The following is a 23,108-nucleotide window of genomic DNA, read 5'->3' as shown; positions in this document are numbered from 1 at the left end:
AAAATGAGCCTCAACGGAAACTGCCTGCTTGCTCCACCTTCCAAGCAGTCCTAAACTTTCCACAAGACACACTTAGCACCAGAAGTAAGAATCTTTTCATCAAAATAATATTTTAACCTCTGGAGACTTTCTAACAGACCATACTAACCCAGAAAATAGACTATGTTAAGATTTGGAAATCCATGGCAAAAATCCAGAGCACAGGCAACTAATAACAAGTACTCTAGAAAAGCTTTTAGGGAGGGTCAAGAAAATATAGTGACAAAGCATTTAAACTCTGGATTTGAACTAAGGACCTACTTCTCATTAGCTGTTAAACCTAACATGCCTCCATTTCCTCATTCATAAAATAGTAATAATAATAAAACCCGCTTCATATGGTTACTTGGAGAATTAAATGACACAATGCATGTGATGTGATTAGCACTATGTCTAGCATATATAAAAAGTTCAAGGGCTTCCCTGGTGGCACAGTGGTTGAGAGTCTGCCTGCCAATGCAGGGGACACGGGTTCGAGCCCTGGTCTGGGAAGATCCCACATGCCGCAGAGCAACTGGGCCCGTGAGCCACAACTACTGAGCATGCGCGTCTGGAGCCTGTGCTCCGCAACAAGAGAGGCCACGATAGTGAGAGGCCCGCACACTGCGACGAAGAGTGGCCCCCGCTTACCGCAACTAGAGAAAGCCCTCACACAGAAACGAAGACCCGACACAGCCAAAAATAATTAATTAATTAATTAATTAAATTAAAAGTGTCATTTAAAAAAAAGTTCAATATATATTACTTATTACTAATCTATTCCCTCACTACAGGCAATATCTACTTCTTCCTTTGCAACAATATGTATTGAGTCCTTTCTGAGCCCTTAATATGTGGTAAGTGCCATTCATTCTCATTCTCACTCTCTTTCACTCTTGTTACTTTTTCTCACACAAACACCCAAAATCTCCCTCTTGCTCATCCTTTAAATCAAATTAAAGCTTTACACCAAATATGCTGGATCCAAATCAAAGATTCAATGAAGAGACTATTTTTCTGGCTCAAATATGATGTTGCTCATTTTATAAAGAAAACAAATGAACAAAATCCCAACAGTAAGGGTTTTACTTGCTTTCGAGGTCCCCCACAATCATGCTCTAACAACACTTTCTCCATATTAGACAAAGCTAATAACATTACTCTCCCTTCAAGTGCTCTTAATGATTAAGCATTTTTTTTATACAAGGAAAAAACAAAATATAAATACCTTTGGTGTTACTGCTTAGTTTGACCCTCTTTCTCTTGCCCAGACCTTGACTCCCATCCTGATCCTCCTGGAGAAAAACAAAATTAGCATTATCTATAGTCCTATTCATGAATTTATACATTTTATGTAAATATAAATATGCTTATAAATTATGTTAAATATAAAATATAGGCATGCTTACATATTATTAACCAACGATTTTATGTATTTGCTGTCATAAAATATATTTTAATGCTGCTAACTTTAAATTGAAAATTAAATTTAAAATTAGCATTATAATTAAAATATATAAAATATATAAATATAAAATATATGAAAATCCTTAGGATTAAAATATAAGAGTTCTTGAACTTAATCTGTGCTTCTAATGAAAGACTCTTAAATACCCCAAAATGCCAAAATAAAAATTTTCCTAACCTTATAAATATAATATCAAAGAAGCTAAAGGTGAGGAGGGAGCAGATTAGCATCGGAAGGAAGGAGAGAAGGAGAAGACGGTTAAAACAATGAATAGAGGAAAGGCTTTGAAGAGTCTAACACAAACAAAATGAGTTCAAGAGATCAAGTTCTGAAAAATAAGCATAGCATATTAGAAGCTGGAGTTGACAGTCAAAAAAATAATAATAAAAACAAATTAAAATGTGCTTAGGAAAAAAAGCCAAGAAGAAAATACATGCATTTCTGCTCACATGTGATATATCCATTCCTGAAAAAAACCTCACATTAAAAACAACAAGGCAGACTTCCCTGGTGGTGCAGTGGTTAAAAATTTGCCTGCCAATGCAGGGGACATGGGTTTGAGCCGTGTCCAGGAAGATCCCACATGCTGTGGAGCAACTAAGCCCACGAGCCACAACTACTGAGCCCGCGTGCCACACTACAGAAGCCCGCGCGCCTAGAGCCCGTGCTCCGCAACAAGAGAAGCCACCGCAATGAGAAGCCCGTGTACCGCAATGAAGAGTAGCCCCCGCTCGCCTCGACTAGAGAAAGCCCACGTGCAGCAACGAAGACCCAACAACAGCCAAAAATAAATAAATAAAATTTAAAAAAATTTTTAATTAAAAAAAAAAGGCTTATAGGAAATAAAAGGGTGAGGGGCAGACCACTCACAACCTATTTTGTAACCTAGAAAGTTTGTAACCAAAGAAGTAACAGAAGCAATAATCAGTACCTGGGGAGATCATTTGGATGCCCAGGCAAACATCTTGGAGTGATTTGAGGCTGTCTCAGGGGATGTTAACAACCTACCACAACAAAAAAGTGGGAAGCTAGCTGGCTGAGACAACACAGAGGGGAGAGGAGCAGAGGAAGCAGCCTGCTACTAGAGAAACCAACAGTGAGGCTAGCGATGTGCCTCTTAGGGAGGGAGCCATGGGTGCAGATGCTCGTTTCTCATTTCCTTTGAATGTTGCTAAAAAGGTTCCTGCTGCCTTCACAGTTCAGGGTTTTTTCCCCTCCAGCTAAAGGATATGATTCTACCCCACTATCCCAGCTCTCCTGAGCTAGGAAAGATTGCATAGGAATCCAAAACTTCCATGTTATACTGACAGCTTTTTCCTATATTTCCAAACATTTATGAGCCAACTGGTATTATAAAGACATGTGGTAGCATTTTGGCACACAGTCTGTTGTGCTAACCAATTATGTTGGTGGCAGGTTAGAAGCATGGTACAAATTCCCAGACACTTGCTCAATTAAATCAAATCTCCAAAGCAGAAAAGCCTCGGCTTTAAGCTGCTGCTCTGCCCATTGGTGTAGTCTCCTTGGCCTGCGCACCACAGACTTAACTCCAGGTTTCTGCCAAGTCCAGCATCAGTCCTCAGGACCAGTCTGGGGTTACCCAAAGACACTACTTAGCTCAGTCATTCAGCATTTACTAAGCACTTCAATATGCTCTCCCTGTTAATTCCTACTAAAGCCAGGCCTCTATGGTCTACCTGGCAGCAATACTGACAGTCAAACTACACTCTCCTCTTCCTCTGCCACCCTCACCTTGCCCTTAGAGAAACTCAACCAGTATGAAATTTGGAGCCATAAAAGACAGACATAAGAATGTAAAACTATGCCACAAGACCCAGAAGGTTCTAAAATTTGAGATTTTAGCTAACAGCCATTTATGAAACTGCTCTCCCAGCCCTGAGAGAAAAGAAAAAAAAAAAAAGAAAAACTTCTAATGTTATATTCCAGGTTAGGATTACTTCATAATTTCAAATACAAACTTCCTATGAAAAGAGTATCCTTGATCAAGCAATAGTCATGGCAATACAAGTTTTATAAATTTCCCAACCTTACACTTTAAAGGACAAGTAAAATTAGCCAAGCAAAGGAAAGGAAAGTCATTCCAAGAAGACACCATGAATAAAAGCACAATGACAAAAGTCTAGAAACAAAGATCAGCTTGACATCATCATAGATATCAAACTCAGCTAGGAAGGGAGTTTATCTCCATCTAAACTGGTGGGAAAATGTGTACTCTTGTACATCGCTTGAGAGAGTATATAATAAAACTATTATCCTGAATGGCAATTTGTCAATACACATGTCAAAAGTCATTAAAGTATATCTATCACTGGAACAGAAATTCCAGTTCTAGGAATTTATCCTGAAAAAATAATCAGACAAGTGAATAGGGACTATATGCATAGATACTCATCACAATGTTATTTATAATAGAAAAAAAAATCTTTGGTTTCCAACAGCAGAGCAGGGGTTTAGGTAAATAAATTATAGCACACATATATCCTATGAAGAAAAACAATACTAGAGGGCTTCCCTGGTGGCGCAGTGGTTGAGAATCTGCCTGCCAATGCAGGGGACGCGGGTTCGAGCCCTGGTCTGGGAAGATCCCACATGCCGCGGAGCAACTCGGCCCGTGAGCCACAATTACTGAGCCTGCGCGTCTGGAGCCTGTGCTCGGCAACGAGAGGCCGCGATAGTGAGAGGCCCGCGCACCGCAATGAAGAGTGGCCCCCGCTTGCCACAACTAGAGAAAGCCCTCGCACAGAAACGAAGACCCAACACAGCCATACATACATACATACACGCATACATAAAAAGAATGTAGGCAGACAAGAATAGCATTAAAAAAATAAAAATTAAAAAAAAAAAAACACAATACTAGAGCACTATATTCACTGTAACCAGATAAATGTTCAAAAACTATTACCAACTACAAACTATTACAAAACTATTACAAACTAATACAAATGAGAAAAAAAAAAACATGCTATGAAGAATAGCATATGGAGTATGAAACCATTTAAGTACTGATAATACACACAAATAAAATCTCTTAAAATATAGCCCTTGCTACAGATGTTCAAAACTACCATTAGTAAGAACAGCAGGTTACTGAACAGCATATATAGCATGGAGCCATTAAAATATACTATATATAGAATCTGTTAGAATATATTTATTTACAGTAAGTCACCTCTAAGTGATAAAGTAATAGGTAATTTCATCTTTTTGCTAATATTAATTTTCTATTTATTCAACGATGACAATGAATTATAGCTTTAAGCTAATAAATATGTTTTTAATACTAATTCTGATTGCCAATCCTAACTACAACAATCTGCTCAAGACAATGGATTACTGTGTTACCTATTACAAGTCCCATTTTTTTTATTTTGAGAAAGAACAAAACTTTTAACAAACAGGAATAACTTCCAGTGGTGGGATATTCAGGCATTAAGGAAGATGAAAACAATTCCGTTATCATGACAAGACCCCACCCACCCCAAATTCATGATAGGGAGTTATAGTTCTTTCCCATTTATCCATGAGAAAACAGTACAGAACCCTGGGAGAAAATGATGGTCCAGCGGACAAAAGAGGAAATAAATAACCTCAACCCAGACAGCATTTGTACAGCCCTCAGAAACACTTTCCAAACCTTAACTAGTTCCTGGGCACAGAAGTAGACAATATTGCTATGTGTGTTTCAGGCATAAAATACATATACAAGTCCAAAATGAGAGAAGAAGACCCCCCCCAAAAAAAAAAAATCAGATTCAAACTCCTACCCTGCAAAATTTACAGATGGTTTTTCAACCCAAATTAACCTTTCTTTCTTTCTTTGATGAATTTACTGGACAGATGAAAAAAAATGTGAGCTCCATAAAACGAAGTCAAGTAAATTCACAGCTGGTTAAAACAATACTCAGAGAATGTTAATACAGAATACACAAAGCTAAAAGGAACATATAAGGTTATAAAAATAAAATCCAAAGGAGATCTTGAGAGACTAGAATGAAATGAAAACAACATTTATGTAAGCCACTGTAATATGAGACTGTTTGCTTTAAATCAATTCTACAAATACAAAGCAGAGAGGGAGCTCTCAAACTTGTCTGAGAGGTGAAGGGGTGGGTGGGGTGGGGGACCTGGGCATTTCATTTGACCACTGGGGCTCCCGCGACAGTCTAGCATAGCTGCTAAAAGGCTAACAAAAAACCTTGGGCCTTAAGGAAGCCACAACATGCTTCATGACAAGATGTCCTTATGACTCTATACCAAATCAGATCATAGATTTTAAAAGGGAATAAACAGATGAAAGAGCTATGAACAGCAGGGGTGTCTTAAAGGAGTGTCTTATGGGAGTAAAAATTAAAATATTTCTACAGGGGAAAACAAGAAGAAATGTGTGAAAATTGTAATATTTAACACAGTATTGAGAAGAGATTCCTAATAATTAGAGCTATCAAACAAAGGAACAAGTTGCTTCATAAACTGGGTAAGCTCCCAACCACTGGAAGTGTTTATGGAGAGGGTTACCAATTGTCAGGAATGCTGTAAAATCAATTCCTAAACTGGAAAAGAAATATATTAGATATTTCTAAGGCCTTCTCACCAAAAGTTTCTGTGATTCCCCACCCTACCCTTTACCTTTAATGTAATTTATGATAACTAACTAATTAAAATCAAATCTTATACCTCAAAATAAAACAGTATTTTTCTTTTACCTATTCATTTATGAAAAGCTACTCTGGCTTTCAATTTCAATAATCCTGCTTTTGCTGCAAGTTTTGACCAAATTAGTTTTAACTTTTCATTGCATTCTATCTTGAATAAAGGCAAGAATATCGACAGCACATCTACATAGTAACTTTTATTTTGTTAAGTGCTTATTTCTCAGTTATGTAAGAGTATGCAAAACAGAAGACTAGAGGTAAACAAGCAAAATTAATAAACAATGGTTATCTCTGGATAGCACAGCTGAAGGTAAATGTTTTCTTTTTTTATTCTGTTTTTTTCAATTTTTCCACAACAAACATTCATATTTTTATAGTTACACAGGGGGTAAAGTGTTTTAAATGATTTCACACAGAGATTAATGATCTGGTCATTGCACACAGAAAAATGGACATTGCTATGGTAATGGCCACAGTGAATATAATCTTTCCTTGAAAAGCTATCTTGATCTAAGAGGTCCTATTTTCTCTAAGAAACTCTCTATTACACCCACGTACATATAATTCTAGAGATAATTTTCTTCTGAACTGAATTATGTGATGGTTATAAATAAATCTAAACAAAAAAATGAATAAACACAAATTTACATTTTAAAATACTTAATGAAGTTAAAATGTGCTCCTATTTTCTTTTCTTTTTGGTTCCATACAACACAAAGAACATTTTCTACTCTTATTACATATTAGCTACACAAAAAAAGAGTAAGAAATAGTAGTATGAAGAATGTCATGTGTATAAATAGCCCTGCTGAGTACATAATGTTCTCTTACTCTAGGGACAGCAGGGACAAATACCTGACACAACTTGTGTGAATAAAATTAAGTAGACAGTAATAGTATACCCATTCAAGTAAAACTTTACAAACAGGGAAAATCTTGCTGCTGTTAAGAGTTTCAAACCTGTTTCTTCATTTTTAAAACAAAGTGGTAGGACTAGATTACCCCTAGGATCTCTTCCAATTCTAACTTACAACATTTTTTAAATTGTTACAATTCCCTCTCTATAGTAGTTTTTGAGATGTCACTGCCCTCTTCTCATCCTGTCTTCCTTTTTATATAATTTGTTAAATTATAAGAATGAAATCACAAAAAGGGTTTGTTCAATAATCCCATGGGCCTGTAAGGTAAGGGTGTAGAAATTCCAATCCTTAAGACACATTCAGCTCTTCATTAAATTTCAAATATAAATACTAAAAGCAAACAATCATTTGTGCCTGTAGTTGCAAACTAAAATGCAATATGGCTTTAAAAGCTTTAACGAAATTTTTAAATGGCATAAAATAGGTTTTTGTTCAAGAACATCTGTATCTGGGTACTCTTCTTCTATCATACTCTTTCCATCTACCTTATCCTTTCATCTAATTTCTCCTTTATCTATTCCATCCTTTATTAAATTTAATTTGCTTCCATTTTCACCATTTATATATGTAAAAAGTGCTTTGAAAAGAAGTACAATACAAATTTAAAATATTAATGTCATTAGTTTTTTTTAAATATCATTAGTTTTTAAGTGAGTAGGTGGAAATTCTTGTATTTTCCCTCTAAATATATCACACTAAAACTCAATTAACTTAATTCTTATTTATGATATCTAGGCACAAAAGGAAGCTTTTTCCATGTAGGTCACTGGTCCTATTAAAATAATGTTTCTCATTTAAAAAATAAAAGCAGAATAGGAGACCCCAAGAAGAGATTAGCAGAAGAGTTACACTAATTTTATAATTTCAGTATAAATTAAATGCAAATTTATAATTCCAGTATAAATTCAATAATTTCAGTATTAATTAAATTCAAAACTATATTTTGTTCCTTAAACTGCAATGAATGCTTGTAAAACTTTATTATATCCCCTTTTGTTTTACAAAGGTAAAGATCAACTTTTTTAAAACTCTTACAACTTCAAATATAAGCTTTCACTCTCTTGAGGTACAATAATAACTACTATACTTAAGGAAAACTTTGTGATCTTAGTTAAAACCCTACAGTAGCCATTTCTAGCTACAGTGGTATTTCATTACCATGTTATAGTTTTTCCCAACAGACAAGTACCACTGAAATAGATGGAAAAATACATACTCAATTATTGGTATGTTATTTAGCTATAATCACGAGTCATTTCTAGGATATCAAGAGAATCCAGGGAAAAGAATGGCAAATGTCACATACTGGTTGTGGAAGTTTTGAAATGTATTTACAAATTCTTTGACACTCCTCCCTTCGAGAGACAGGATTTACCTCCTTTGCCATTGAATCTGAGCCCATCTTAGCAACTCACAAGGAACAGGATGCAGTGGAAGCGATACTACGTAACTTCCAAGGTTAGCTCAGAAGAGGCTCCACAGCTTCTGCTCTTGAGCTACTCATCCTGGGAGAAGACGTAGCTATATGAGAAGTCCCAACAACTTGAGACCACCATACTGGAAAAGCCACATGCAGGCTGAGCTCCCTGTGCACAGTCAGCATCAACTGCCAGCTCTGTCCATCAGCCGTCTTAAATCTCCATCTCAGCTGAGCCTTCAGGTGACTGCAGTTGCAGCCAACAACTAACAGGAATCGCATGAGATAACCAAGTGAGAACTGCCTGGCTGCCAGTCCCAAATTCCTGAGTCAAAGAATTGTGAGCAAAACAAAAAATGGTAATTTTAAGCCACAAAGTTTAGGACAAATTTGCTGTATAGAAATAATAATAAGAACAGTGGCTTATCTACTTCACATAAAAAAATCAAGACCAGCAGGGAGGAGACCTAGCGACCATTTGCAACTCCACTACTAACTAGACGAAATTCACTTGCCTGAGTGAATCAGTTAATTCTTTGGAATTCAGCTTCCTCATCTATAAGAGAGTTAGGCAAGATGAACTTTAAGGTCTCTTTTAGCTCTAGCATTCATTAAATTTTTAAACCTGCAAATTGCCTCCTCCTGATTCTCATTTTTGTTTCGTTATATTATACAACTTTTCTGTTTCTAACTCAAGATTTGACTTCGTAGTATATAAGTCAATAAAACATAAATGAATTTTTTGTATAAAAAATTACGATCACAATCTTAAAATAGAAAATTTCCTATCACTAAAACCCTTCTATGATTGGCCCTGGGTAATGGTCTTAACTTTGTACTTTTCCATACTTCTCATTTTAAATATGTGTGTGTGACTTTTATAATCAGAAAAATAAATCTAATAAAATTTAAGATATGCCTACCCTGTAATCTAGCAATGCCATATCTTAGAGAACTATTTGCACATCTGCACAAAAAGAAATATAAGCATTGTATCTTTAATTAAAAATTGGAAATCATAAAAATGATTGGATAAACTGTTGTTTATTCATATTTCAGAATACTGGCAAAACAACTACAATGTATTTGTGTGATATTTGGGTAAATTTTTAATTTAAATTTTTAAAGATAAACTTCATTACTCTTAAACCATGCTTTAATAAACTATTTCCTCTGGAAAGATGAGCAGAAATGTCTATCATATGACCTATGATAGCTCAAAACTTCAGTATTTGAACCCCTTCTACATATAAAGCACTAGGACAGAAAACATTTATCAGGAGCCTAATATGTATCTGGTTCATAATAGGTAATCCCTATGTTATCCCATTTAATCCTAACATTAGAATTATCACCATTTTTTCATGAGGAAATTGATGTTCAGAAGTTTAAAACCTGGCAGAAGGCACAGCAATATTATGAGGCAATATTCAAACTCAGATCTGCCTAACTCTGAAACTCAAATTTCTCTTAAAGAAAAACCAAAATAGATATCCCTTCAATCCACTTCCAGCTAAACAACTCTACTTCAAATTCTTAAGCTTTCAGATGTCCAAATGACCCCATTTTCATCCCAATTGGAAAATATGATAAATATATAAACTATAAAAAGTAATTTTAAATAGACTAAAAGTTTAATTATAAGATATGATTTAAAGATCAAAAAGTCTTACTGTTTTTAAAAATATAATTCAAATATAATTCACATACTCTAAAAGTAAGTGTTCTCAGCTACTATTATAAAAAGTGTTTTATGAGAAAACATACTGAAATGAAGTATTTTTTTTAAATGAAGTATTTTGAAGTTGTCACCATCAAAAAGCATTTACTACAATATTTACACTGAGAAATAATCATAATTAAGAAACAAATGATTATATAAATTATATTACACACAGAAGTTGCTGAAACAAAGAATCTAAGAGAAGTGAACAGAAGGAACAGAAGAGAGGACCTAAAAAGAACAGAGTAAAAGCAATGGTAATGAGCAAAGAAAGGCCTATTTCAAATCCTCTGATATCCCTCGAGAAATTATTTCTAGAAGAAATTCAAAAGCCATCCCCCCAGCCCCTCCCCCCACTACACACAGGGATCTCCTTCTAGCACCCTACCGTAAAATATGGTGTTGCTGCAATGCAGTTATGTACAATTAAAGTAGCCACTGGAGATTTAAAAGCTAATCTGGAGAGTTTAGGCCAACAAATGACTGTAACGTTTTTCCTACATAGAGGAAAAAGTATCTATATTGAAGATCAGCTTTCTGCATTCTCCAAAATCAAATTCAATTCATAAAAATAAAGTAGAATTATTAGCAGACCATTGGATGCATAAAATAGGTATACTAAAATACTATGAAGGTTTTAACCTACCATATAAACACAAACATAAAACTAGATTTTTATTGTTCTAGATCACATGAGGATGTTTAGATTATTTTAATAAAGTGTTTTGTAATATCACTAGACCATTTCATCATGTAATAAATAGTCTTCTAAAGTTTCTACTGATGGGACTTCCCTGGTGGTCCAGAAGTTAAGACTCAATGCTTCCACTGCAAGGGGCACAGGTTTGATCCCTGGTCAGGGAACTAAGATCCAGCATGCCACGCAGTGCGGCCAAAAATAAATAAATAAATAAAATAAAGTTACTACTGACAACAGATTCAAGGTTTCCTTCCTGTCTCGCTGGCTTTAGCCAAGGAAGGGTCACGCTGCACCCATTCATATTCAACTCCTAGTATTCCGAAATCTCGCCTTTGAGAGATCATTCCACCTCCCCACAAAATGCCCTTAAAGAAAGCAGAATAACCAATTTAAAATCATATGTCTATCTATTATCTAATCACTTCCTTCTTCGACATCTGAAGAATTAGCATTCTTACCCCCATTACTTGCTTCCCCTAGCTTCAAAACAAAATTATTACTGTTTTAGTCAATAGTGTATATATTTTTGAAAGTCTATTTTAAATATCAGCAAGTTTTCCCCATTTGTCATTACAGCAGCAGTGTTCTTAGAAGTAACTCTTTAAAGCTAAAAAAAAAATAAAAGCAAAAATTATAGCTAACCATTTACACAAATTTTTTTAAACAATTTTATGTTAATTTATTTATTTAACAAACATACATATAGTGTTACAATATGCCTGGCACTACTGCTCTAAGTGCTTACATATATTAACTCATTCAATCATCATCATAACCCCAGGCATTAAGTACTATTATTACCTCCATTTTACAGGTGAGGAAATTGAGGCATGGAGAAGTTGGTACCTGTCCAAAGTCACACTACTAATTGGTACAGAAGCCAGATTCAAACCCAGACACTCTATTTCCAGAGTCAAACTCGGAAGCAGTATACTAAACTACGTAGGGACTTCCCTGGTGACCCAGTGGTTAAGAATTCTCCTTCCAATGCAGGGGATGCGGGTTCGATCCCTGGTCCGGGAGCTACGATCTCACATGCTGCGGGGCAATTAAGCCTGCATGCCACAACTACTGAGCCAACGCACCACAACTACAGAGCCCGTGCTCTCTAGAGCCCACACACCAAAACTAGAGAGAAGCCCAGGCCACAATGAAAGATCCCACGAGCTGCAACAAAGATCCCACATGCCGCAACTAAGACCCAATGCAACCAAATAAATAAATAAATATTTCAGAAAAATAAATAAATAAACTGCCTATCCAATTTGTTGAAAACTCTTTAAAATTGTTAGTCCAGGGACTTCCCTGGCGGTCCAGTGGTTAAGACTTCGCCTTCTGATGCAGGGGGTGTGGGTTCGATCCCTGGTTGGAGAACTAAGATCCTACACGCCTTGCGGCCAAAAACCAAAATATAAAACAGAAGCAATATTGTAACAAATTCAATAAAGACTTTAAAAATAAATAAATAAATTTTTAAAATAATAAATGAAATAAAATTGTTAGTCCAAAATGAGACTCCACAAAATGTTGCATTTTGTGGGAGCCTTCTTAGAGGGGAAATATACTATTACAAAGTTTAAATTATAAGGCATTAGATCAATTATAAGACCTCCATAAAAGAAATCATGTTTTCAAAAGAAGGATACTTGGCTTAGTTCATATGATATTATCAAATCAAAATGGGTTTTCAAAGGAAAAACATGTAAATGTTTAAATGTTTAAAAACGATTTAGTTTTTAAAATTTCAATCGTTAAATATATAAATCAATAAAAATATGAAATTTAGGTTTTACAGAAACCAAGATTATAAAGAGATATAAGTCAAAAACCAATATTTGCTTATAAATTATATACTAACAAAATACAGGAATGTTATAAGGAATTTATTAGAAATATTTATTATTAATAAACACTATAAAAGTTGAAATTACAAATTTCAAATTGACATTCTATTTCCCAGTACATTGCTTTTTTTTAATAACCTTTGACATATTAGATATAACTTTATTATGAGATTAGAAAAGAAGCTACATTTCACATTCTTCTAGTAAATTATTCTAGACTTAGCTAAATTTTTTTTTTTTTAAACTTTTTTTTGGGGTTTTATTTATTTATTTATTTATGGCTGTGCTGGGTCCTCGCCTCTGTGCGAGGGCCCTCTCCAGTTGCGGCAAGTGGGGGCCACTCCTCATCGCGGTGCGCGGGCCTCTCACCACCGCGGCCTCTCCTGTTGCGGAGCACAGGCTCCAGACGCGCAGGCTCAGCAATCGTGGCTCACGGGCCCAGTTGCTCCGCGGCATGTGGGATCTTCCCAGACCAGGGCTCGAACCCATGTCCCCTGCATTGGCAGGCAGACTCTCAACCACTGCGCCACCAGGGAAGCCCCAGCTAAATTTTTTAAAAACAATTTCATTGTGCATATGACAACTTGGATAAATTTGGAGATATTTTCATAGGAGAAATATCTCTATGTCTTTCTATCTCCCATTTCTAAACTGTGAAAAGAGAAATGAATTTACAAACAAGAAGTAAAAATCTAGTTGTAGTTCTCGTCCTGTCACTAAGTAACTGTGTGACCTTGACTAAGTTATTCCACTCTGGGGTTCAGTGTCCATGTCAATAAAATGAGGAATTCCAACTAGATAATATCCACAAATCTGTATGGTAGTTCTAAAACTTTTAAAATTCTACTTTTAAAAAGTTTCAAAGGTTAAATCTCACCTCATCTGAAGAATCTAGTTGTCCCAATGTTCCTGTTGCACCTGCAAAACCTTTGGAAAGGAGAAAAAAGGTTGCCCTTCATAATTGTTATATATTGCTTTACTTTAAAATTATTTTGAGACATAACAATAACAAAAAACTAAGTTTTGTTAAGACAACTCATTCTAACAGTTATTTTGGCAGAATTCAACATTTATCTTTAATAAATTTGAGCCTAATAGGCTTATACTTCAATAGGAAATCTCCAGTGAAAACCCAGATTTAATAATCACACACATGGTGTTTCAGAAGAATTGCTTTCTTTTACTTTTAAACCATGGTTTACTAAAATATTGAACTACTAAACTTTAGGGCTACTCTTAAATAGCAACTGCTATATTTTTCATGAGTTAGAACCAGAACCTCTGATAAACTAACCAAATTCCACTTAAGAAAAATGAAATATCGTCTTTGACCAACTCTATCCTTTCTTGCTTCCAAATTTTTACTACTTTTACTACTTTCTTACAAAGAATGACACAGCACTTAAATTTCTTCAATGAGTAATGTTTGAAGGGTTTTTTGTTTTAGTACAGAAAAGTTATCATTGTTCAAATTAAATATTTAAACAAACCTTGAACTGCCAGAGTGCTAGTGCCAGCAGATGGTTCTTGTATACCATATACAAGTTTATCCTCAGGATATGTAAGTCCAGAGCTCTTCAAAGCTATAAGGTATTTTTCATGACTTTTCCTTGCATAAGCATTTTCTCCAAGACCTAATATTTAAAATAAATTTAAAATCAGAAAAAATATTCCATTCAAAACATAAGTACAGCCATCTCAATAACTAATGTATACACATATAAAATAGATGAATATTCTAATGGAAGGGAAACCCTAGAATGAATAACATAAGATAGCTTCAGACAACATTTTTGTGCTCATATTTGGCATTAACAATCTCAGAATGCACAGCATGTTTATAACAAATAATGAAATCCACTAAGTAACTGGGCATCTAGAATATGCCAGAGATTACATACAAAATACAGGGGGTGCAAAGATTAATAAGACATGATTCCTGCCTTCAAGGAACTTAAAATTACTGTAAAGAAAGGCAGATAATATGGTAAATGACAATTATGTAGCAGACTTCACCATCTGGTTTAACAACTGTGCTCTCATAATACCGTACAGCCAGACTTACCCAAAGCAGTTTTTGGAAAGGCTTCCTAGAGAAGATAATGCCTGAGTGGAATTTTCAAACACTAACTGAGATTACTAATTTCTGTTTTACCAAGCATAATATGTTTTTATAATCACATTTAAGGATAAAAGTATAATTTCTACGGAAGTATCAGTTAAAACAAATTTATTCCAAAATTTTGAGAAGTTTAGGTTCTAGAATTAAACAATCCTAGGTCTTTCACTTTAGCATTTGGGCATATTAATGCCAATTTTGTCTTTTGTTTTTTAATATATTATGGAAAATAGAATAACAATAAAATAAAAATACTGACATTTGAAAGTTCTTTAAAAGGAAAAATTACTCTCTGTCTGAAAGCCAAGTTACCATGTCATTTGCCACCTCTTAAGCAGATTATATATCTTTAATTAAGGTTTCAATCTCTCTGATTATAAAAATATATAGTAAATGAGTTTCTTTAGTATTTGTTGAGCTTTTCTCAATTTCCTCTCTTTGCTAGCCTCAATAATTGCAATAGATTAGTTTTGTTTTTTAAATCTCTGCCCAATGTCTGTCTGGGATAGTTTAAAAAAAAAACAAAAACCAAAAAATCCTTCAGCACAGATTAAACAGATAGGAATACATCTATCCTTCAATTCAAGTCCAAAACTAAAAACAACCACAGTTAGTCTATAAAGAATAAAGGACTTCTAGGGGTCCTATGTAAGAAATTACTATATGTCTCCTGAATAATAAAAGCCATGTATTTATCTCAATAATAATATATGAAATTTTTGTAATACTTTTAATTAACAAAATACACTTCATCAACCCCTTACAACAAGCCTGAGAAAAATGAACATATTATCACCATTTTTATAAGTGAGGAAACTGAGGCTTACAAAGATATAATAACCAGTGAGTAAGCAAGCAGTGATTAGAAATGAACCTAGACTACAAATTTTAAACTTCTGAATCAAACCTAATGTAATTTCCATCACTACAAGTTAGCTAAAGATTTCTGTTGTTTTGTTTTTCAATTTCAAGAAATAAGAATTTAAAAGAATTGTAGAACGAAAAGAAGACAATTACCATAAATCATTCTCAAGGAATACATTCTTACAATGATTAAGAACAACTTGCTGTTCTTTTTCCCAACAGTTGATAGTTTCTGAATAAAGAACCATATTCTAGGTTGAAGAAATAACAGACTTTCAGGTATAATTCTGATATCTCTCTAGCATCATCACCAAAACTCAAACACAAGTGACCATCATTTTATCCTAGGCTGCTGCACTTGAGCTTCTGTTCTTGCCTCTTCCCATCTATTCTTGGCAAAATAACAAGCCATCTTTTTAAAGCACATATCTGATCATGTCACTCTTCAGATTAAAATATATCCATGACTTCCCACTACATTCAGGATAAGATATAAAACCTTAAATAGCTAACAAGGGCCTACCTAATCTAGATCTAGCCTAATGTGGTAGCCTTATTTGGGCCACTATCCCCCTACATTCATTTCATTTCAACCACGATAGCCTTTTTTAGTACCTTTTAAAAAAGTAAGCTCACTCTCACCCATAAATATTTCCACATGCTGGTCCCTCTGCATGGAATCTAGGAGGTGCCTAAGTGTTATGTTCTTTATAAATATTTATCATGTTTGGGGTTCAATAAGCATCCTGAATCTATAAACCAATGTTTTTCATCCAATTTGGGGAATTTTAGTCATGATTTTTTCAAATGTTTTTTTCTGCCCCATTCCCACTCTCCTGTCCTCCTGGGAGTCCAATTACATGTACATTAGGTCATCTGATTCTATCTAACAGGTCCCTGAGGCTCTGTTGTGTCTTCTCTCTGTTCTCTAGATTGAATAATGTATTAATCTGTCTTCAAATTCACTAAGTCTTTCTTCTATCCTCTCCAAACTGCTGCTAAGTCCATCCAGTGAACTTGTCAATTGCATTCTACAGTAATTGTCAGTTCTAGAATTTTTTTTTGTTTACATTTCTTCACTAAGATTCCTGATCTCTTCACTCATTAACATCATATTTTCCTTTACTTATTTGACCATATTTTCCTTTAATTTCTTCAACATATTTATAATAGTTGCTTTAAAGTCTTTAACTGCTAAATCTAACATCTAGGCCATTTCAAAGTCAATTTCTATTACTGTCCTTTTTCTTGGACATTCTAATGACATGTTATCAAAGATTCTGGATTCTGTTACCTTCCTTTGAAGAGTATTAATTTTAATTCTACAAGACATTCAATAAACAGCCTGATCACCTAGAACTCATAAAGACTTGGTTTTACACTTTGTAAGGGGCAGATTTATAGAAAGCCTGAGATTCTTAAAAAAGCCCTGCAAATTAACAGCAGTAATCTCCAAACTCTGTCAGGGTTCTAGGCTTCATTAAGGCTGACCTAGAGTAGAACTTACTCTCAGGTGTGGTCTTCTGGTGTGTCAACTTGATGCCTAGGGTACTGGTAAGGTCTCTCTAGTCTGGTTGAGCTGATACTCCAATGTCTCCCAACACTGCCTAGCCTTTATCTTTAAAAGCTGCTTTTAACCCCATAGCAGTAACCCCACAGCACTCTCTAATAAGCCTTAGGTAGTCTCATCCTGTACATGTGTATCTCAGTTCTCAGCCAAGCACTTTTAGGGGTCCCTCATACATGTACCCCACAAACTCTTGCTATTTTTGGAGACTTTGTTAATGTCATCTCACTCATTAGACCATAAGCTTTATAAGGGCAGAGATAGGAGTACCTGGCTTACTACGTACCTTCCCTACTCCAAGCTCTAATACCTAGCCCAAAGCCAAGCACACAGTGGGTGCTTAATGAGTACTCACTAAAGAAATAAATACATCAGATAAGACTATCTCTAAATAATACATGGTTAACAGTACACATAAAAACTTCACCACTCTAAAGAAAGAAGATACACTTCAATTTTCAAAACATGCTGTTCATGAGCCAGCATAAAGAACACTATTTAAACTATTTATAAGATTTTTAAATAATTGATATATTTACCATACTATAAATTTGAACTAAACTAAAGGTTTAAAAACTAAATTATTTTATATAACAGTACAAATATACTTAATAATTCCAAGTTTTATAACTTAAACTCTACGTCACTATAAAATCCTAGGCCACACAACACAAACGTTTAGAATAACAAAAATGAAGACACAAAAGTGGTTGCTGTTATTGTCTGGAGAAGGGGAAGTGGAATATAATTACGAATATGTCACACCAAATTTAGGAAACCTGGGTTCTAGTCCCAACTCTAAAATCAGTTAGTTGTGAGGTCTTGAACTGGTCATTTAATTTTTCTGGGGTTCAATTTCTTCATCCATAAACTAAGAAGTATTCTTAATAACTTCCAGCTTTAGCATTCTATTTTTAAAAATCGACATTTTACTTTTAAGTTCTAAAATACACAACTTTTTAATTATTTTAGTAATATAAGTAAATTTTAACTTTCTTCTCTTCTAAATTTTACTCACCAGAAGTCAGATCTTTGTAGCTTTGTTGGTTTGTCAAAACCTGAGTAAGAACAGACCGCATTGCTCCTCCCATTTTAGTTAGATCTTCTAAAAAGGAAATTTGAGGTTCCAAAAGCTGAAGGACTTTGTTAAGGTCTTTTTCTGATGGTACATCAGCTGCTAAAAAAAATATAATCAACGTTCTTTAAAATATTTGCTAAGAACAATATTTTATTCTTTAAAATTATGATGACTTAGATGACAGTATTTTATAATCAAAAAGTTAATATAAGAATTCTCTTTAGAAAGCAGGCACCCACCAAGCACCCAGCCTAGTATAGACTTGTTTAGGAAGTCAGTCCTCTGAGAAAAGATTGATGGGGAAAAGAGATGACTTCATAAGGTATTAAGCACTTAATTTGTGTAAGAAGCATTCAATTTAGGGTCTTAAACTTCCAGATATATATATGTAATCATAAGATCATCTCAAAATTAGATAAACAGTGTTTAAGAAAAAAGTTAAGATCACTCTCTAAAATAAAACAGGAGAAATGAAATATATTGAGATAGCATAAGAATATTAGGACAAAATTATGTCAGCTCTAAATTTAAACCTGTGTAGCAAATAACCCATCCGCTATCATATTCCAAAAATACAGATTCATATTAGCTAGAGGTCAAAGCAACTAAAATGAAAAATATGGATGTTTTTACTGAAACAATTTTAAAATACAAGGCAAGATATGCTGGTAGAGGGGGAGAGAAGAAACCTGGACAGCAACTAAAAAAGAATATTTAAGAGGAAAAGAAAAAATGATGTTTTAGAGAAACTGAGGTCTAAAAGGAAGAAGTGAATAAAGAGATTTAGAGTTTAGCCATAACTGGTTAAAAGAAGAATACATATAACGGAGCTAACAGGGGGCCTGTGTGCCCAGAAAAGGGGTCATCAAGTTCATTCAATATTTATTCAGTATCTACTACACGACAGGCACTGAGAAGCAGAACTAAATAAGACATAGTTCCTACCCCCAAGGAACTCACAACCTAGTTCAAAGATAACCTGTGAATGAAATTCTAGATAACTGAGTCATGGGACCCAAGCCAAAAAACCTTACTTTCTCAGTGGAAAACCAATACCGTATATTATTCTTCTTTATATTCTCCCCAATGACTTATGTAGTAACATAGTAGATATTTAATTAGCATTTGTTCTTGATTTCCAAGGGCTCTAACACTGGTCTAAGGATGGTAGGGTGAAATGGGAAATGGAATTCAAGGCAACTGTCAAACCACAAGATTATCTGAGCTTCCACATCTCAGATTAAAATTAAAGAAAGGACTTGAAATCATCTAAACAGTGATCTCTGCAGAAAGTAATGCAGAGATTTTGCATAGACAGAAGAAATTAATGCTGAGCACAAGTGGTAATATAGAGAGGAAAACTTCATGAACCTAAGTTCATGAAACTCATCTTAAGACAAAAAAAGTACTTCCATTCATTCCTTTATGTTTTCAGATAATGGTAACATAATTATCAAAGCTATGTACGTATGTCATCTACCACTTATAACTGCTAAATGTCACCAAGGAAAAAATAAATATAATACACTCATATGAATTACTCTTTGATTAAACTAATGGTAAGCTTTATGGTTCTCACAATAAATGATTTCTACCTACTACTTTTCTAAAATAGAACACTTGTAGTACAAAATGTAAACATCCAAAAAATCTGTTAACTAGCATATGAGAAATAAAATGGAAGGCAATTTCAATAATCCAGCTGGTCTCCACTTCCTTCATTCCAAAGAGAGAGCAGTTTGGGACTAAATCAAAATAGTATTTCTTTCTATATTTTAAGACATACTCTGAGAGGAACAGAAGTACTTGACAAAAGATTGTATATTTTGCTTAAAATGTAAAAGTGAAGAACTATAAGTATTTGCTCACAATGCAAATAGCATGATAGTTCTAGAAATGATGAAGATACTATATTTCTTCACACTTTTAGGATGGAAAATAGAAGATAAACATGTGTGCCATAGTTTCAAATTGGATTTAAGATTTATAGAATTAAATAATTTAAAAGCTCTAAAAGTAATGCAAATGCAGTCCCTTAAATGATAAAAATGCAAATATCACTAAAAAGGTAAAAGACATCATAAAAAGTTAATAAATTCGTTTCATACCACTAATTGATATCTGTAATTCACAATGTCAGACTGAGAACTTTAATAAATGTTATCTAAATACAAATATTTAACTAACGCATATTAATCAAGATTGTGACTAAATCTTAAAAGGTAAGAAGAATATCTGTAATTTGCATGGTTTTTTTCTCTTTTCAATACTATTAGGATGCTTACACCCATGCATTCTACCGGTAATATGGGAGTGAGCAATTTGACCCTCTCATAAGTTATTATATATGGAGGGGAATAAAAATGTATAGACCTCTACAAAAAAGAGGCGGGGGAGGGGAGAGAAAGATATTGGTGAAATTTTTATCTTCTAAAAATCTAAGTTAAAGTCAAACATTCCCAGGACTTCTTAATTATGCTCTACTATAACATAATCACAAATAAAGTCACTTTAATCCCATAAAATAATTATTTCCTCATCTGCAAAAGGCCAAATAAGTTTGATCAGAAACATTTAAGATCCCAGCGGCAGAGATTGCCAAACTGTGCCTACTAGAAGTATCAATGAGGTTATATAATTGATATTTAGTGTGTTTTTATTTAGTCTCTGTATTTCATAGTCATTACATAAAAAATGTTATATGTAAGCAAAAAAATGGTATCTGAAAAAATTCACCTCATTATTAGTGCTAAACTTTGCTGAGAACTTAAAAAGAGTACTAACGGGCTTCCCTGGTGGCGCAGTGGTTGAGAATCTGCCTGCCAATGCAGGCGACACGGGTTCGAGCCCTGGCCTGGGAGGATCCCATATGCCGCAGAGCAACTAGGCCCGTGAGCCACAACTACTGAGCCTGCGCGTCTGGAGCCTGTGCTCCGCAGCAAGAGAGGCCGCGATAGTGAGAGGCCCGCGCACCGCGATGAAGAGTGGCCCCCGCTCGCCGCAACTAGAGAAAGCCCTCGCACGGAAACGAAGACCCAACACAGCCAAAAATAAATAAATAAATAAATTTATTTAAAAAAAAAAAAAAAAAAAGAGTACTAACGAAAAGTGGATTAAACATACCTGGTTCATTATAGCCTTCTCTTAAGTACTGAATAAGACAAAAAATAAATCTTGGAAGAACAAATTCAGACATCATCAGTAAGTCTTTGGGGACACAGGGAATATTTGAACTTGATTTAATTTGATGCCTTTTGCAAAACCTGTAATATGAAAAAGAAAAGAATTAATGGCGATGTCGAATCTGCTAAGAATCTATTAACTTCTATTTACAATATCCATAAACAGAATGTGGGCCAATGTCAAAGCCAATGTATTACTCTTTTATGATTTTTAAGGCACCAAGTTAAAAGAATATAGTTTTAATTGGTCTTTAAATAAAAATTGGCACTGAGGAAGATTTCTTCCTAATAAAAGACCATTCTAGTTAGATTCCAATTAGATTACAAAACCAAAATCTCATTAAAGAGTTTATATTTTTTAACTGCAATTTATTACTTGCAAATATTACTTTATTACTTTTACCCTTTATAAACCATTAAGTACAAATTGATCATTCCCAAGAATTCGCATATTCTATTCCTTAACTATTTTGAACTTATTGCATTAATGAATAGATAAGTGATATCAATACTTAAAGTTTATTTGAAAAGTTTATACACTTAAGTATGCACATTCCTTCTAATCTTATTTATACTTATTTTAAAGTATGGTTGGTATATCTGAGCAAAAATGAAATAAACTATTCTATGTTCACAATCCAAATAGTCACAAATAAGGTATTTTGTGACCAAACACAAAATAACCACACTAAACACACAACATACCTAGAAAGAAACTTATTATGATGGGTGGAGAAACTATTTTAGCTGAAAAACGTAAGAGATATGGATAGAGAAAAACTACATTCCCAAATGGAAAAAACTTTTATTTTTCTAAAAAAAGTCACTTCCACCAAACTTAATGACATTAGATTTAAATCCCAATGGGACTAAACACAAACTAATTCTAAAGTTCAAATGGAAGAATATATATGTTAAAAAAAAAAACAGTAAAACTTCTTAAAAAAAAAATTAATGATAGTGACCTAGACTTTAAAACATAGCATAAAGCTAACATAATTTAAGATCTGTAGTAATCTCTCTATAATGACCTATATGGGAAGATAATCTAAAAAAGAGTAGATATATGTGTATGTATAACTGATTCACTTTGCTGTACAGCAGAAACTAACACAACATTGTAAATCAACTATACTCCAATAAAGATTTTTAAAACTTAAAGTAAAATCTGTGGTGATGTGATAACATCAATGGACCACAATGGAGTCTAGAAATAGACTATGTAATGACTATGTTAATCAATGTGGGGGGCGGGGGTGTGTGTAGAAGACTTTCAATAAATTGCTATAGGACAATTGATTCCATGCAGGAGATAAATTTGATCCTTATCTTACACCATATACAAACTATTATATATTCCATACAGATCACAAATCAAATGTGAAAAAAGTTACTAGGAAGAAAATAAACTATTCCCCTATATTATCTCAAAGAACAGAAGTCTAATAAGTAAGATTTGAAACCAAAAGTCATAAAAGAAAGATAAAAATTGGCTACATAAATCAAAAGTTTCTATGCAGAAAACAATTACA

The 23,108-nt window shown here is 34.1% G+C and overlaps 1 protein-coding gene across 6 annotated transcripts in view; it reads right to left on the bottom strand.

Moving 5' to 3' along the window:
* The window catches only part of UBR3 (ubiquitin protein ligase E3 component n-recognin 3), a 225,790-nt gene that overhangs the window by 160,607 nt on the left and 42,075 nt on the right, over positions 1-23,108 (bottom strand). For 4 of the 6 annotated variants that reach the window (XM_059928068.1, XM_059928071.1, XM_059928070.1 and 1 more), the window contains exons 2-6: positions 21,518-21,657; positions 18,335-18,493; positions 14,257-14,400; positions 13,644-13,693; positions 1,247-1,313 (exon numbers count right to left, since the gene is read on the bottom strand). In XM_059928068.1, the coding sequence (XP_059784051.1) occupies positions 1,247-1,313; positions 13,644-13,693; positions 14,257-14,400; positions 18,335-18,493; positions 21,518-21,657 (560 nt within the window). The remainder of the gene's footprint in view (positions 1-1,246; positions 1,314-13,643; positions 13,694-14,256; positions 14,401-18,334; positions 18,494-21,517; positions 21,658-23,108) is intronic. The other 2 variants (XM_059928069.1, XM_059928073.1) reach the window with 1 other exon arrangement.

The sequence above is a fragment of the Balaenoptera ricei genome, chromosome 7 (genome assembly GCF_028023285.1).
Source record: "Balaenoptera ricei isolate mBalRic1 chromosome 7, mBalRic1.hap2, whole genome shotgun sequence".
In the NCBI taxonomy this organism is placed as follows: Eukaryota; Metazoa; Chordata; class Mammalia; order Artiodactyla; family Balaenopteridae; genus Balaenoptera; species Balaenoptera ricei.
This window is presented reverse-complemented; position numbering and strand designations above follow the sequence as displayed.